This window comes from Phoenix dactylifera, chromosome 9 (genome assembly GCF_009389715.1).
Source record: "Phoenix dactylifera cultivar Barhee BC4 chromosome 9, palm_55x_up_171113_PBpolish2nd_filt_p, whole genome shotgun sequence".
NCBI classification, from domain to species: domain Eukaryota; kingdom Viridiplantae; phylum Streptophyta; class Magnoliopsida; order Arecales; family Arecaceae; genus Phoenix; species Phoenix dactylifera.
The window spans coordinates 5,095,177-5,109,681 of record NC_052400.1 but is presented as its reverse complement, the minus strand read 5'-3'; the positions used below and the strand labels follow the sequence as shown (position 1 = coordinate 5,109,681).

Here is a 14,505-nt window from a genome sequence, read left to right as displayed (position 1 = left end):
GAGAGCTACACTGAGCCTTTACAACACTAATATTGGATATGTCTCCCTCTTTTGATAGTTTAGTTTTATTGTTTTTTCTGCTTTCATTTCAAATTCAACTGGAATCCAAATCTTTGAGAGGTGGCGCGGATTTTCTATTTTCCCTTTGACGGGACCCTAAAGGTATTTAAGAACATGTATCTGGAGGAACGGTAGTGGGAGGACAGGACTCGGGCAATACAGTATAACCATGATAAACACAGTTATCTTTCCCTTATTTTCACTCTCACCGTGTTTTTAAATGTCACTAGGTTTTAATAGCTTACCAAGAGTTCTCCAGGAGCAAGCACCAGCCACTCGGGTGATTCCCTTATTGCCTTGTACAAACTGTTGCAGAAGCATAGCAGGTCCTTATAAGTCAGAAGATTAAACCTAAGCTACGTAAGCCGGTTGCTAATCCTAAAACCTACTACTGTGCAATCTGGTGGATCCAAACTTTCCATCTATCACTATGCGGAAAGAGATCAAACAATTAGCAGAGTCTGTCTATAAAGATCAGTTTTCTTTCGTCTTGAATGCCTTATTCCATCATCTCGCAATTGGATGCCCTTATGACCTTAATCTTCGCTCCAGCGTTTTCGCCTACAGGCCCCAAAATGAAGTTTTCAAATAAAGAAGGCAATTATTACTCAGAGATGTCAAGGAGGTAAATGAATAATAAAAAAGAAAGTTGGTGCTCATTTTCCCCCCTCTCATCAGGGTTCTTCATTACAAACAATGCAAAATCGCTTAACATTATATAACAAAGGGAACTCAGAGGACTCATTGAAAGTCTCCAAAACTCAGCACTATTTGCTGGAGGCTAGAGCCAGTTGAACCTTAAGGTTTTCCAACTAGTACAAAATGAGGCAGAAAGCTAACTTGCTGGTAGCCCTGTATCTGAATCACACTGTAAGTTCCTGTGAAGAGCTGGCAGCATCAATGTGCTGGAGGTGCAATGTAGCTAAAAGCCCTTGCCAGGTTTCTCTGGGGCCCCCAGACACTTGAAAGTCTAAAAGTTTATTCTTTTTCCTATAGTACTCTTCCAACAGCTTGCTCTGTGAGAAGATAATGGATGTTAATAAGTTTCTTCACAATATTCCATATCCAACTTGTATTTTAATACAAACTATATATATTGCTACGCTAGCTTACAGAAAGGCAAATTACAAACTCCAATACAAATTTAGAATAATAAGATCAGAAAACGTTTCCACCAGACACAATAAAGAAGACAACAATCAAGGAAAAAAATGCACAGGCATCAAAGTTACAAAGAAACATCAACATACCATGTTCACTATAATAAAAGAAAGAAAATATCTTAAAACAGCAAATCTTTTTTCCTCAATTTTTCTTTTTTGCATAAGGGAACTACAATGCCAATAGTTTACAAGTTAACAAGAACTAAACTGTTTTCTTTGACCATTGCAACTCTTAAGGTCTCATTTGGATGCCAAAGCATCTTATCTGGTGATGACATAATATTTTAATCTATAGATGACCAAAAAATTAGGAGTTCGATGAGAAGATAAGGAACAGGATGGTGTAGCTACCTGCATAAGGAAAATCACCTTTCTAAAAGAGGAATGCAATATCCTGGTTTTTTGGGACTGATCTACAAACTACTAATTCCCCGATCCTCCTCTAGCATGGCTTCTTCTCTCCCTTAAATATTTGCTTCCAAAGGGGGGATTTATCCTAGGATAATTAGTCTAAGTATCTAGGGCCTTAAGGTGTCCGACCTTTGAAGAATGCATAGAATGAACGGTTACCTTTTACTTCCACTGTACCATTTCCCTTGGCAGCTACAATTTGAAAGGGAGAAAACTATACATCCTTATTCATACCATCATAGTAGGTGCTGACAAGACCGTACTTGAACGAAAAAAAAAAGAAGCTATTTAGTTGCTACCAATCCCGAATCGATAATGTAGGTTGCTTCAGTGGATCTACAAAACAACAAATAAGGCCAAAGAGCTCGCTTGATAGGCTTCAGCCTGGCTCTTTGATGCTTAAGTCACAAAGATTTCTTTGGTGGGAGCAGAGAGAGAAGAAAGAATCAAAGAGATAGAGCAGCGTTCAGCTAGGGTTTTTCTAGACCTTCATGGGTTTATAGCTGCAGGACTCCGAATCTCCTGTGAATCATATCTTAACAGCCTAGAGTCATGCTATAACTATTTGGAATTGCATTGCAACTGCTTGAACAATCGACATAATTGTTGAGGGCTATTATCGTAATCTTCATCCCCGTAATTGTTGAGGGCTATTATCGTAATCTTCATCCCCGACTTGATAAAGGGAACACACTTTTGCACATGGAGAAAATTGGTTACCAAGGTGAGGAGATTCAGGTCGGCTTGAGGCATATGCCTAGCTAATGTGGTGCTTCTCGTTGAACAATATGTGACCTCGGAGGTTTTCTAATTTGCTTGTCCTACTTTCCGATTTGACCGAGGTAGACTTGGTCCCACTATGCGAGATGCCACATCAGTTCTGAATAGAATTGATGTGTATTCGAATCATAGGAGCTGGTAATCACCGATATGCTCATTTCTCTGCTTTTTGGATGGCCCCGAGTGAAGGCATATATGTCGAACGGATTCACAATAAACAATCATCAAAGGCGATTGAAAAACATAAAAAAAAGAAAGGGGGGCTTACTCGTGACGATGTCGGGCAGGGTGTCATAGAAAGATGTTTGGGGGTAGTGGCTGTAAGTTCGGAAGGGTTGTGTGTTATTCGAGTGAGGAGGTGAATAAGATGTGAATAAGCAAAAAAGGAAAAAATTAGGGTTTGAACTTATGTTCTCTGGATGGAGGGGGTGACCGGGATAAGTGATATGCGAAAAGCGATATGCTTTACACGTTCGCTTCCAGGACGTCACGCCCGCGCGTCTCGTGACTGTAATGGTTGGGGTTGGCTCTGCTCGCCGGTTGTGCTGCGTGAGCCTCCAGATGCCTCCAAGCAAGCGAAGGTTTTCGGGGTGATCGCCGCGCGTCCTTCCCATGCTCCGTGACAACGGCGGTGCCCCGAAACAAAGGGGCCACCCAGTCGCGGTCGCTAGGGCAGGGCCGTATCCCGGCATCCCCGCCGGGATACGGGCCGTTTTCCCGCGGCAAGTCATCACCGAAAAGAGGGGCCGGTCTTCGTGCCGGGGTATCCCGATCCGGATGCCACGAAAATTTAGGGAAGCCTTTTTCTTAAAAGAGTTTCTGCGACCGGTGAGAAACCTATCTACAGGACGACTTTCGGGGTTAAAGGAACACCTTTCTCTTTCATATTGAGTCCTCAGAGGCGCGGCCCACTTGGTGTCGGATCAGCTCGACAGGTCACTCAATAGTCTTTCGCGAAGTACCCCTGTTTTAGGGAACCCTGGGAGTTGTCGGCGGCTCGACGATCTGTATTCCAAAGGTTTACCGAGGTGAAGCTTTTGGCAGGTATTCTTTTATTTGTAGGTTTCTCTAAATTAGACCAATCCGATCATGCCATCTCATCAAATTCATTTTCCACCACAACACTTGCCTGCACTTTCGAGTTCAAGCCGTCGTCTTTGGTTTGCACGAAGTGGCTACATCATCAAACTCTGTGTTGCCTTAAAGAGGACAGTCAATTTCTAGTGGGAATGTTTTGAAGGACGAGTTGCTTTCCAATTCTCGAAGGCACTGTTGATCATCTGGTGAATGTGAGTTCGATATGCATTGTGCTGATAGGTTATGGAAGTCGATCAGTTAAGCTGATACGAGCCACTCAAGGCTCTATTTAAGAAGCACGTGTCCCCCATTATCTCCATCATATTTGGAGAATTCCAAGTTCTTGGCGAGGGTAGTTTATCTTCTGAGAGTTGTATCTCCATGGATTTAGCCGAGGCTTCTCAAATCAAAGTGCAGTCTAGGGAGGAGATAGCCCAGATTCCTTCTCTTCGATTTGCATGCCTAACATGTTTGCTGCCGATTGGCCAGCAAATACTACTATTGCCGGTCCATTGTCGGTAACCCAGATAACTTGAAAGCAACGCTCCTCCAATTTAACTTCAGGGGTTCAACTCCGATGCGTACCTTTATTCGTTTATAGGTCATTAACATCATGGCTAAGGTGGATGAAAGATTCTCAGCTTTCAAGCATCGAGTGGTGGAGCTCAAGGTGGTACTGCACGCAGCCAATTAGAAGGCGACTGAAGTGAAGGCCAACCTGAAGGCCGTAGAAAGCAGAGTTGAGCTGTCTGAGTTCTGAGATACCAAAGCCAAGAAGAAACTACAGGTGGTTAGACAACAAGCTACCGAGGCTCGGGAAAGGCCCTCCAAGTATTGGAGTACAAGTCCTCCATGGGCTACCAGTGAGAGGTTGCCGAGCGCTCAATCCAGTCTTCCTGCAGGGCTTTAGGGAGTGCTAGAGGGAAAGAGCAAAGCTCTTCCCCGACTTCATCCACCTCATCCCTAGTGAAAGCTGTTCTAGGAAGCAACGAGATGTAGCGACTAAGCATCCCTCCTCGAGACCAAAGGAGTAGACTTCTATATAGGTCTTCTTGCGCTTCTTGACACCACCGAAGGCGTAGCACGAGGTGAAGGGTGGCTTCCTAAGCCGAGTGGCCCTACTGGGGTTACCAATCTTGTAGAACTGGAGCCCAACCAGTCCCGACGTTCTTCATTTGTAATGAAGTGTCGTCTGGTCCTTGACCTACTTTTTAATCGCATGTTATAAATATTAATGAAATAGAATCATTTTTGTGTGGACCTCTTCTTTTGTCTGAATGTTTGATTTCTTATTTTGAGAGTGTGAAGTCGTCTCATAGACGATGAGGTTGGATACTAAGGTCAAACATTGAGGTCCGCCGAGTTAAGCTAGAGTACTCTTAAGTATATAAGGTCAGCTAAGTAAAACCGAACGATGAGAAGAAAGTCGAAACAAAATCGTAATCACTTTAGAGATAGTTCTAAGTGCTTGAGATCGGCCAAATTAATTCAGAGAGCCCTTAGAAGTAAATTGAGGTAAGATCACAACATCCTTGGAGGCATATCGAGATAGAGCCACATGCTCTTAGAAACAAGATCAAATGAATACAAAAGGCCCAAACGTGCTAAAATAAGACTAGAGTATCCAAGGTGGTTGGTTGAGATAAGATAAAGCCATTATCAAAATACCATAGAAGTGACCGAGATATTCCATAGAAAGCCATGATTCCGTAGAGAAGAAATGAGGTGAAACCTGAATTCTATAAAACTAACCAGAATAAAGCCATAGTGCCTAAACGGGCTTGAAGTACTTGAGATCGTCACATCGACGAATAGAGATTGAGTATTATTGCATGGGTCTTCAAGCCTTGAGAATAATATATATAGTACCTATCAAAGGCTGGTTTGATAGACTTTAGTCCTCGGGAGCTATCAATCCTTGCTTTATTGTACTAGTCCGAAGTCAAGACTAAAGTTGTCAATCTTCAGAGGCCATTGAACTATGTTCCATTGTACTTGTCCAAGGTCGAGACCGAAGTCGTCAATCCTCAAAGGCTATCGAGCCTTGGATCGGTTGGGTTCTTCAGGATAGCTAATACCCAGATGATCAAGCCGAGTATACTTCCTCTCATCCAAGCCTAGCGCTAGAATTTTTTATTTTGGAGGTCCCAATCAATCCTAGGATGTCTCCTCAGCTTAGTCATGCTTAGATTTTTTTTCCAGAGATCCCACTCAATCCTAGAGTCTCCTCGGTTCAGTAATACTAAAACTTTTTTCTTTCCAAAGGTCCCGGTCAATCCAAAGATGTCTCCTCAACTCAATTATATTGAGACTTTTTCTTTCTGGAGGTCCCAATCAATCTTGGGGTGTCTCCTCGACTCAATTGTGCTGAGACTTTGTAGGATGTTGTTTCGGAAAAGAGATGAAATACAATTTTATTGATTGTTAGTAACAATAGGTACAATATTCAATTTCATAGTTCTTACTATAGTCGGCCCAAAGAATATCAAAGCTCGCTATCCAATGCTCTTCTTGTCCGGTGGCTTCGATTTTTTGGATCTGGTCTTGCTACTCAAGTCTCCTGATCACCGACCTCCCGATGCAACTCCTCTATGGATAGAGGCGATCACCCGGTGAACAGCCTATCATTGCCCTGCCTATCTGGAGTTCATCTATCTCGTCTAGCGTTCCCTCGCTGTTGTTAACGAAATGGCGGGGATGGCCTCATTGGATGAGGGCTTCGATTTCTTCTTTTAGTTGGAGGCATTCTTCAGTATCATACTCGTGGTCCCTATAAAACCAGCAATATATGTTCAAGTCTCTCTTATTAGCAGGGTCCTCATCTTTTGACGCTGGCTAATATTCTTGATCTCGAGTCTCCAATAGGATCTAAACCTTCAAAGTGTTGAGAGGAATATATATATCTCAAACTTCTAAGGTAGACTCCAAAGTCGCATAGTGCTCCTTTATTGGACATGCTTTCCCCTTGGCTCGTTCTACTCATGGCTCCAGCATTCTTTGCCATTTTTTTCTTCTACTAGCTCTTTCTGAGCCATTTGGCCTCCTCGGTGCAAATGTGCTTTATCCATCCGGGACAAAAGCTCGGCTAGATCTCTAAAAGGCCTTATCGCTATCAAAAAGCTGAAGCACAAGCTCTTTAGCCCATTCATTGTCATGGCTATGGCGACAGAGTAGTCCAACTCGCGCACTTCCAACACTTCAATGTTGAACCAGCTAATGAAGCTTAGAAGGGATCCAACTTCCCTCTGCTTGATGGTGAATAAACTGGTGAAGTTCTTCCTTTGCCTCCTATTGCTGATGAAGTGCCCAATGAATTTGAGACTGAGCAAGTCAAAGGAGCCGATCAAGCCTAGTCGAAGGCTCAAATACAAGAGCCAAGCGGCCTTTCTAAGTCTGGCTAGGAAAGCCCAGCACGGCATTATTGTCTCATTAGAGTAACATGAAAGCTCCGAACCTCGCAAGATGGTCCATCAATTCTGTAGTACCATTGTAGTGCTCGAACTACTACATCTTAAATTTCTTCAGCAGGAACTCCTCTATGATATCCCTAGTGAAGTGCTTGTTCGTCATCTTCAGATCGTCTCCAACTTCGACCTTCTACCTTCATTAGGGCTTGATTTGGTTGCATATCTCCTTGATCTCGTGGTGGAGGTCAGCCTCCCGCCTAGAGACTTTTCCGACTAAAGCGGACTTGCTGGAACTGGGACTCGTGTTAGAGGGAGAGCCGGAGCAATCATGCCCCTAGCCCCTCTCAGGGCGAGGGCGGCTACTACTTTGCGCCAGACCATCTTAGTGGTTTGGCTGACTAGCAAGGGAATTACCAGCCTAGTGTTACAGGTTTTACACCATCATTGTTAGAGCCAGGACCTATTGAGCAAGCAAGTTGAAATGTCTGGCATCTACAACTCGTTTGACCAATTAAGGGGGCTAGGGTCTCGGGGAGCTGTGCAAGGAGCCACTAGACTTCGATTGGACAACCATTTGATGGTTGCTCCTCCTGAGCTTCATGGCTTTTCCTCCTTCATTGTCCACAGATAGTGCCAATCTATTGTTGCCAACCCGAATCAATTACATGGCTGCTTCCATGGATCTGCAAGACAACAAACAAGATTAGAGAGCTCGCTAGATTGATTTCAACGGAGTGTTTTGATGCTTAAGTCAGAGATATTTTTTGGTGGGAGATGAAGAAAAAGAAGAAAAAATCAGAGAGATAAGAGTGTCGTTCAGCTAGGATTTTTCTAGTTATCTTTCATGGAGGGTCTCTAAGTTTATTTATAGCTATAGGAGCCCGAATCTCCTTTGAATCGTATCTTAATAGCCTAGAGTCATGCTGTAACCGTCTAGGATTGCATTATAATCTTCTGAAGATTTGGCATAACTGTTGGGAGCTATCATGGTAATTTTCATCCCCGGCTTGATGGGGGGAACGCACTTTTGCACAGAAAAAATCAGTTGCCGAGGTGAGAACGTTCAGGTCAGTTTAGATGCCGAGTTGAAGAGTATCCATCCAAGCTATGATGCTTCTCATCGGGTGACATGTGACCTCGAAGGTCTTCTATTCTACTCGTCCTACTTTCTAATTTGACTGATGTAGACTTGGTCCAACTATGCGGGACGCCACATTAGTTCTGAATTGGACCAATTCGGTTGTGCTATATCATCAAGTTCATTTTCCACAACATATTTCATCATGGCATCTCCAAAATGGGGCTACCAGTTGAAGAATAAAATAAATACCCCACTGGGCATCCTTCACTTGGCACCCTGATGGGGCACCTTCTTAGGGTGATGAGTCATGTAAGATGAGAAGAAACCCTTGAGAAAGCAAAAAGTAGATAGAAAGCATGGTATCAGTTGATGGCATGTAGAAGAGGAAGGATGGGTTTCTAGTGCTTGGAAATCATGTAATACACCAGAAAGTTGATTGCCACAATGGCTAGGAAAGATGAAGAAAGGAATAACATGATGATTCAATAGTTCATCCAAACTTTTGCTTGCCGAGGGTCGGTCGTCATGATTCTTGTGAGTTAAGAATAGAGACCCTCAAAGTCTAACAAAATCAACATTACATCCATTAAATAAAAAACAACCAAAAAATAAAAACACAAACCAAATTCAATTTCAATTTTTCCTGTTCCAAAGCAAGGACTACATGTGGTATCTCTAGGTTCTAGTGTCCCTTACAATGCTAACGAGTCATGGTTATCCATAGAACTCAACAAGAAAAGCAAAAGACAAAATTAAGATCCACATTTAAAATAAGCAATTTCAGAATAAACACAACTAGATGAAACAAAACTACCATAGACTGATTTGGCACAACTTGATAGGCATCAAATCTCTAGAATACTTCAATTAATTTTCCCATGTCAAGCTAACATTAAGAATTGATCACTTTTTCAATAGGGAATCCCAAGGGCAACATTTTGAAAACCGTTGGGACAGCAAGGCATCCAACAAGTAAGGAAAAGGACCAACATATGATAGGAGCCACATCTCGAGTGTTGGGACGCAGGGCATCCTAGTCTACAAAAAAGTCCTAATGGATTATTTGAAACCTTGCCCAAGGGTGCATTAAAATGCAACATGGCCTGCTATACTCCTTTAGGTGACATAAGTGTGTTATGTTCCCCTCCCTCGTGGAATCTAAAATGAATTTTGTCACAGGGGCAAGCTCATTTCACATGATAGCAAGGTTTGAAATCACAGAGGATGGAGGCGTTTCGAGTTTTCCTAAAGAACGGGACACCCTGCGTCCGCCCTATCCCGGTAATCATCCAAGTCGAGCATCATAGCACTTGCTTGGAACACCTTTTTTTATATTTTAATTTCTTTCTTAATTTATCTAAGATTTTGTACTGATTTATTTGTTTTAGAAAACATATTTGAAATTCAAAATAATATATTTAAGATAAACTAACCTTAGTTATCGTAATCTAAGGTCAAAAACTATGTAACCGCCTAATAAGCCATATCTCAATGTTACACAAAATAGATTCATGAGTTTATGATAAACATATCAAACTCTCTACCATTCTCATGTGGAATATTCATTTACGGTGCTCATATACATCTAGGTCCCATTGAATATGAAGCCAACCTGGACACTGAGCCCATCCCTATTGCTCATATTGTGTCTGGTGTTATCTGGGATCACTATGTTGATAGAAAGTCAGGTAAGAGACTCTGAGCACATCCCTACTATGACTCAAGAGAGTATCCATATAAAGGTGGAACTTGTGTAAGAGAGTACCCTCAGGATATGATGAAAGGAGGAATAAATCTGAATTATATGTAAAAGGGGAAGGGCCATAAATGAGAGATCATTCTCGATTAGAATCTCTAGTGTAAATCTGAAATCATCTAAAGAAATCTTCTCATATAATGGATCCATAATAATTTATATATTACATTCAGACAATCATTCAGTTATAGTCTAGACCAGAATGTATCTATTAATTGCACTTCCTTGTAATTTCTCAAGAGATGAGTGGACATGGTCTTTTATTATTGATGTTGTATTCCAAATGTTAATACATGTTATACCCTCCAATGATCTAACTATCTAAGTCACCAGAAGGCACTCAAAATTGTGCCACATGATATATTAGGGGCAACTAAAGTAAACATTCCGTTGATTTGATGTTGTACAGCATGAATTGGGTTTGTATTATGTTAATATTGGTGTTCTATAGCATATGCTGATGTCCTTGAAAACCAAGGAATGTTGCACACATGCTCTATGAGGGGGCAGTCCAAACAAAGGATAAAAAGATGTTAATATTGATGTTCTATAGGACTTCGCAGGCATTCTTTTGAGTAAGAGGATGTTCAGTCTCGTCTATTAATTCTATGCTTCAAGTCTCCCCATAAGGAGGTGATGTGTCGTTGGGTCCTCTAGCTAGGAGTATTTTTTTTTTCATGCATCCATTTCTTGCTAATTATGATAATAATTCAATCCTCATGTCAAGAAGATACATCATACTGTTACTTTATTCCTTTACAAAACTCTTTACCTTTTTTGAAAAGTAACACTTTTATGACAGTCATATAAACCATCGCATAGCCTTAGCCTCTCTAGTGCAATATCCATGCTGCCTTCCTTAATAATACTCAAAAGATCAAGTGGTGGAATACTGTGTTAGTGCAATATCCATGTTGCCTTCCTTAATAATACTCAAAAGATCAAGTGGTGGAATACTGTGTCAAAATAGTTCTAGCACATGCACGGCCAATAACAAAAAGCTGAATGGCTTTGGAGAAGGGTTCTCTACTAAATTACCTCACTCTAAATTTCAAAAAAAAAATCAACAAGAGAAACATGAATATACCTAAAATAATATTTTACTATTGTGAAATACAGAAAAAGAGAATAACAAGTTATAGGAATTTACAAGCATTTTCTATCATAATCGAAGAACTTAAGCTCAGATTGGTAAACATTAGACTTAAAGGACTTGTTTGTATGGGTCAGGAACTAAATTCAGTTACAGCATAGCAAGATATTCCACATCAGAAAATTCACCCCTAGAACTACCTCAAAACCACATCATTTGCACAAGCAAACCATAATTTCCAATGATGTGGCCAAAAAAAAAAAACTAAGGTAATGCTCCACATCAACAATAGATATCAAAATAATGAGAGGGATTATAATCACAAGGCCACTATGATGCTTAATAGCCACCAATTCAAAAGAATATCATCCATCTGAAAATTATAAAAATAAATCATAGGATTTATTATGAAAAGAACAAAGAATACCTGCTCGGTATAGATACGAAATTTTTCCATACGGGCATCCTCCACATCTATTATAGGAGAATTGTCCGGAAAAGCATGCCATGTATGAGTTGACAAGCACGGATTAAAGCTCGTTGATTCTGAATTGCCAGCATCAAAGGACTTCCCACAATGCGAACAAATTTCACTTCCAAAGTGTTTCTTCACTAAACAGTCTTCGACACATTTGAAATTCACAACGAGGTCGATATCTGTTATCTCATCAAGGATTTCCTGAAATAGAGATTGGAAATTTAAGAATGTGGCATCATACATACATATCCAAGATCCAGACGTGCAGAATAGATATCATCAACATTGACTCGTACATGAAAAGATAGCTCATAAGAATATGGGAGCATGTTAATATCCATCAAACTATAGTTATCATATAACTTAAATGATGTTAGCAAGCAGACACAACCAATTTAAGAAGAGAATTACATGATTTGAGCATTTAGTAAAAAACATCTGGTAATTAAAAGATACAACTAACTTCAATCTCAGATGGTTGCCCATCAGAATATTCGCCTAGTACATGTCTGAACTGGCCACGTGGCCATTCATCACTTTTACATACAAAGACTTAAGCATCTCTCTTATTCAAAATGAAATGTTCAGCAACAAACAAGACTTTGGAAAAGGTAAAAGCTACAGTGCCACAAGGAAGTTGGACTCACAGCTTGAATTCTAGTTCGTGGGATCCCATCGAGAATGAATCCCACTTCACCTCTGTGATATCCTTCCTCCAGCCGTTTAGACAACAGCCCAAATATGATATCCTCCGGAACAAGCTTTCCTTCATTTACAGCATTCGCAATCTTAAAGCCACCAAACCAGAAAATGAGAAATTTATAGAAATGTAATCATCAGATCATGTATCTAAATATAAATTAAGAAAGAAAAGGATGATTCTATAACTTGGGAACCTAATTTTAAACCAAATGTTTCAAATTTGATAACAATATTAAGCTCAAGGAACAAATTCATTATTTCCTCTTGTTTTCAAGACAAAGTAAATTTCTATTTCATATCTAAGAAAGACATTTCAAGAAAGAAGGGGTTGCATCCGGAAAATTAAGTAATATAAGGCTGCAGGAAGGCCGAAAATATACACAATGGTCAGCGCAAATCCTAGGTCTGCTGCAATCCAGAAACACCCCCTCACGCGCAATGGTTTCCAAATCCAAATTGACGAAAACATTCGTCGAAGCAACATGCCTTCCACTCTCCTTCCGTCTCCCACCATAAATTTACCGCCCCCCCCCCCCCCCCAATCCCCCGGGGGCAAAAATAATAATAAAAAAAATAAAATAAACGAATGTTCCATAAGAATGCCTCCACACCGCACGAAGCAAGTAAAAAACAACTGTTTCAAAAGCATAACATGATCGACACCAAGGAATTGGAGAAAATAATTCAAACCATCCGTTTATATGCATTGAAAATTACAAAATCTGAAAAACACATATTTGACTTTAATATTTCAGAAGAACAAATAAAAATAAAAAAGAAACACGACTGATTTATTTTTAAGAATCTAGAGAGGACCTTCTTGTAGAGGGCAGAGCCGGGGTTGAGCTCCTGGCGAACGAGGGTGCCCATAGAGATGTAGGGCACCTCGAGGAGCTCGGCGATACGCGTGGCGTACACGTGCTTCTGCGCCCCGGGGCTCCCCATGAACACCCACTGCACGCCCCTCCCCTCCCTCTCCCCCCACGCGTCCTTCGCCACCTCCGCCGCCTCCAACCGGCCGCGCCCGCACTCCTCCTCCCACTCGCTCCCGTACTCCAGCTCCTCCACCGCGACGGCGGCGGCGCCGAAAGACCGGCATGACAGCAGGGACCCAGCAATCCGGCCGGCTAGAGATCGAGCGGCCGACCTCGCGCGGCAGATTCCAGCAGCCATAGCTGGCGGCTGAGGGCTTCGGAACCCTTCTCTGATTCCTTGGTTGAGCGATGGGGAAAGGCTTTCCCTCTTTGAAGGAGGCGGCCAAAAATGAAGGAAAATGGGCTCTGGGGTTTGGAGGTCTTAAGGAGAGGGTGCCTTCCACACGCCCTTTGCATTTAACGGAATCACGTAAATGCCACTATCTTGCGTACGGACCAATGGGCGGGTGCTATGTAATGTATGGGTGGTAAATGATCTGGGGGGGCTAAAAAATTCCGAACGGCAGGGTTATCAATCAGATTATGATTTGAAATCTGGACCTCACAGCCATGTAACTATGATAACCTCGTGCGGTCGGGTTCACAGTATACCTTTTTCAACTGTGAATCACATGCTTAACCTATTTATATTCACCCAGGTTAAATTGTATAACATGGTTACTTCGATGCCTAAACTTATTCAATGCTAGTGAAATGCTCGTACATACATTCAAGCCTTGCTTAGTCAAGCTAGGTGAGCTGCTCCCTGCCTCAACCAATCAAGCTTCTCAAGAATCCTGCAATTTTGGTGCGAATGGAACAGGACGAAAAGGGCAGCAATAATGTGTACACCAAGTGCAAGAGGAAAGGAAAAAAACTAATCTTAAATATCCAAAAATAAGATAATAGAATTTAACAAAAATTTATTGATTTTAGAATTATTATTAAAAGAAAAAAATTAAATTTAAAAACTAAATTGAAGAAACTGAGAGATCAAATAGTAAACTATATCAAAAGATTGGCAAGAGATATTTTAGAGATATTTTAGGATAGCCAAAAGGGCAAGATATACACAAAGAAATTTGCTAGTGGAACAAAAAGGTATAGAAGGCAATTAAAACAAAACAGATTTGCTTTAAACAAGAACAAAAATAAAATAATAAAAACTATTAAAATATAATAAGGCTAAGAAAGATACAAAAAGGGCAGTAAGGCAAAATGTCTATTTATATGATAGGTTGGGTTAAGAAGAAGGTGAGAATGAAATTTACAAAATAACAAATCTAAAGAAAAGAAAGCTAAAGTATAGATCAAGTAATATTAAGAGCTTGGATAATTGGATATTGATGAAAAATAAGGAATTAAAAAAGAGAGATATTACTTTAAAAATTTATTGCATAAAAATTCTGCAAAAGAAATTTTTATTGAAAATGTATGATCAAGGAGAATTCAAGATTCTATACATATAATTTGTAAAAGCAAATTAGAAATAACTTTGACAAAAATATAAAAAGATAAAGCATTAGAGCCAAAAAAAAAAGCCTACTGAAGTCTACAAAGTTGTGAAACAGATTGTAATAAAT

At 40.7% G+C, this 14,505-nt stretch overlaps 1 protein-coding gene across 1 annotated transcript; it reads right to left on the bottom strand.

The window, feature by feature from the left end:
- Positions 1-675: 675 nt before the first annotated feature.
- Positions 676-13,282, bottom strand: LOC103722874 (probable adenylate kinase 7, mitochondrial). The gene is made up of 4 exons (XM_008813578.3): positions 12,825-13,282; positions 11,954-12,094; positions 11,256-11,507; positions 676-1,076 (listed from the first exon to the last, which is right to left on the bottom strand). The coding sequence occupies exons 1-4, from the start codon at positions 13,179-13,181 to the stop codon at positions 924-926; spliced, it is 903 nt and encodes a 300-aa protein (XP_008811800.1). The 5' UTR covers positions 13,182-13,282; the 3' UTR covers positions 676-923.
- Between the last annotated feature and the right edge of the window lie 1,223 nt (positions 13,283-14,505).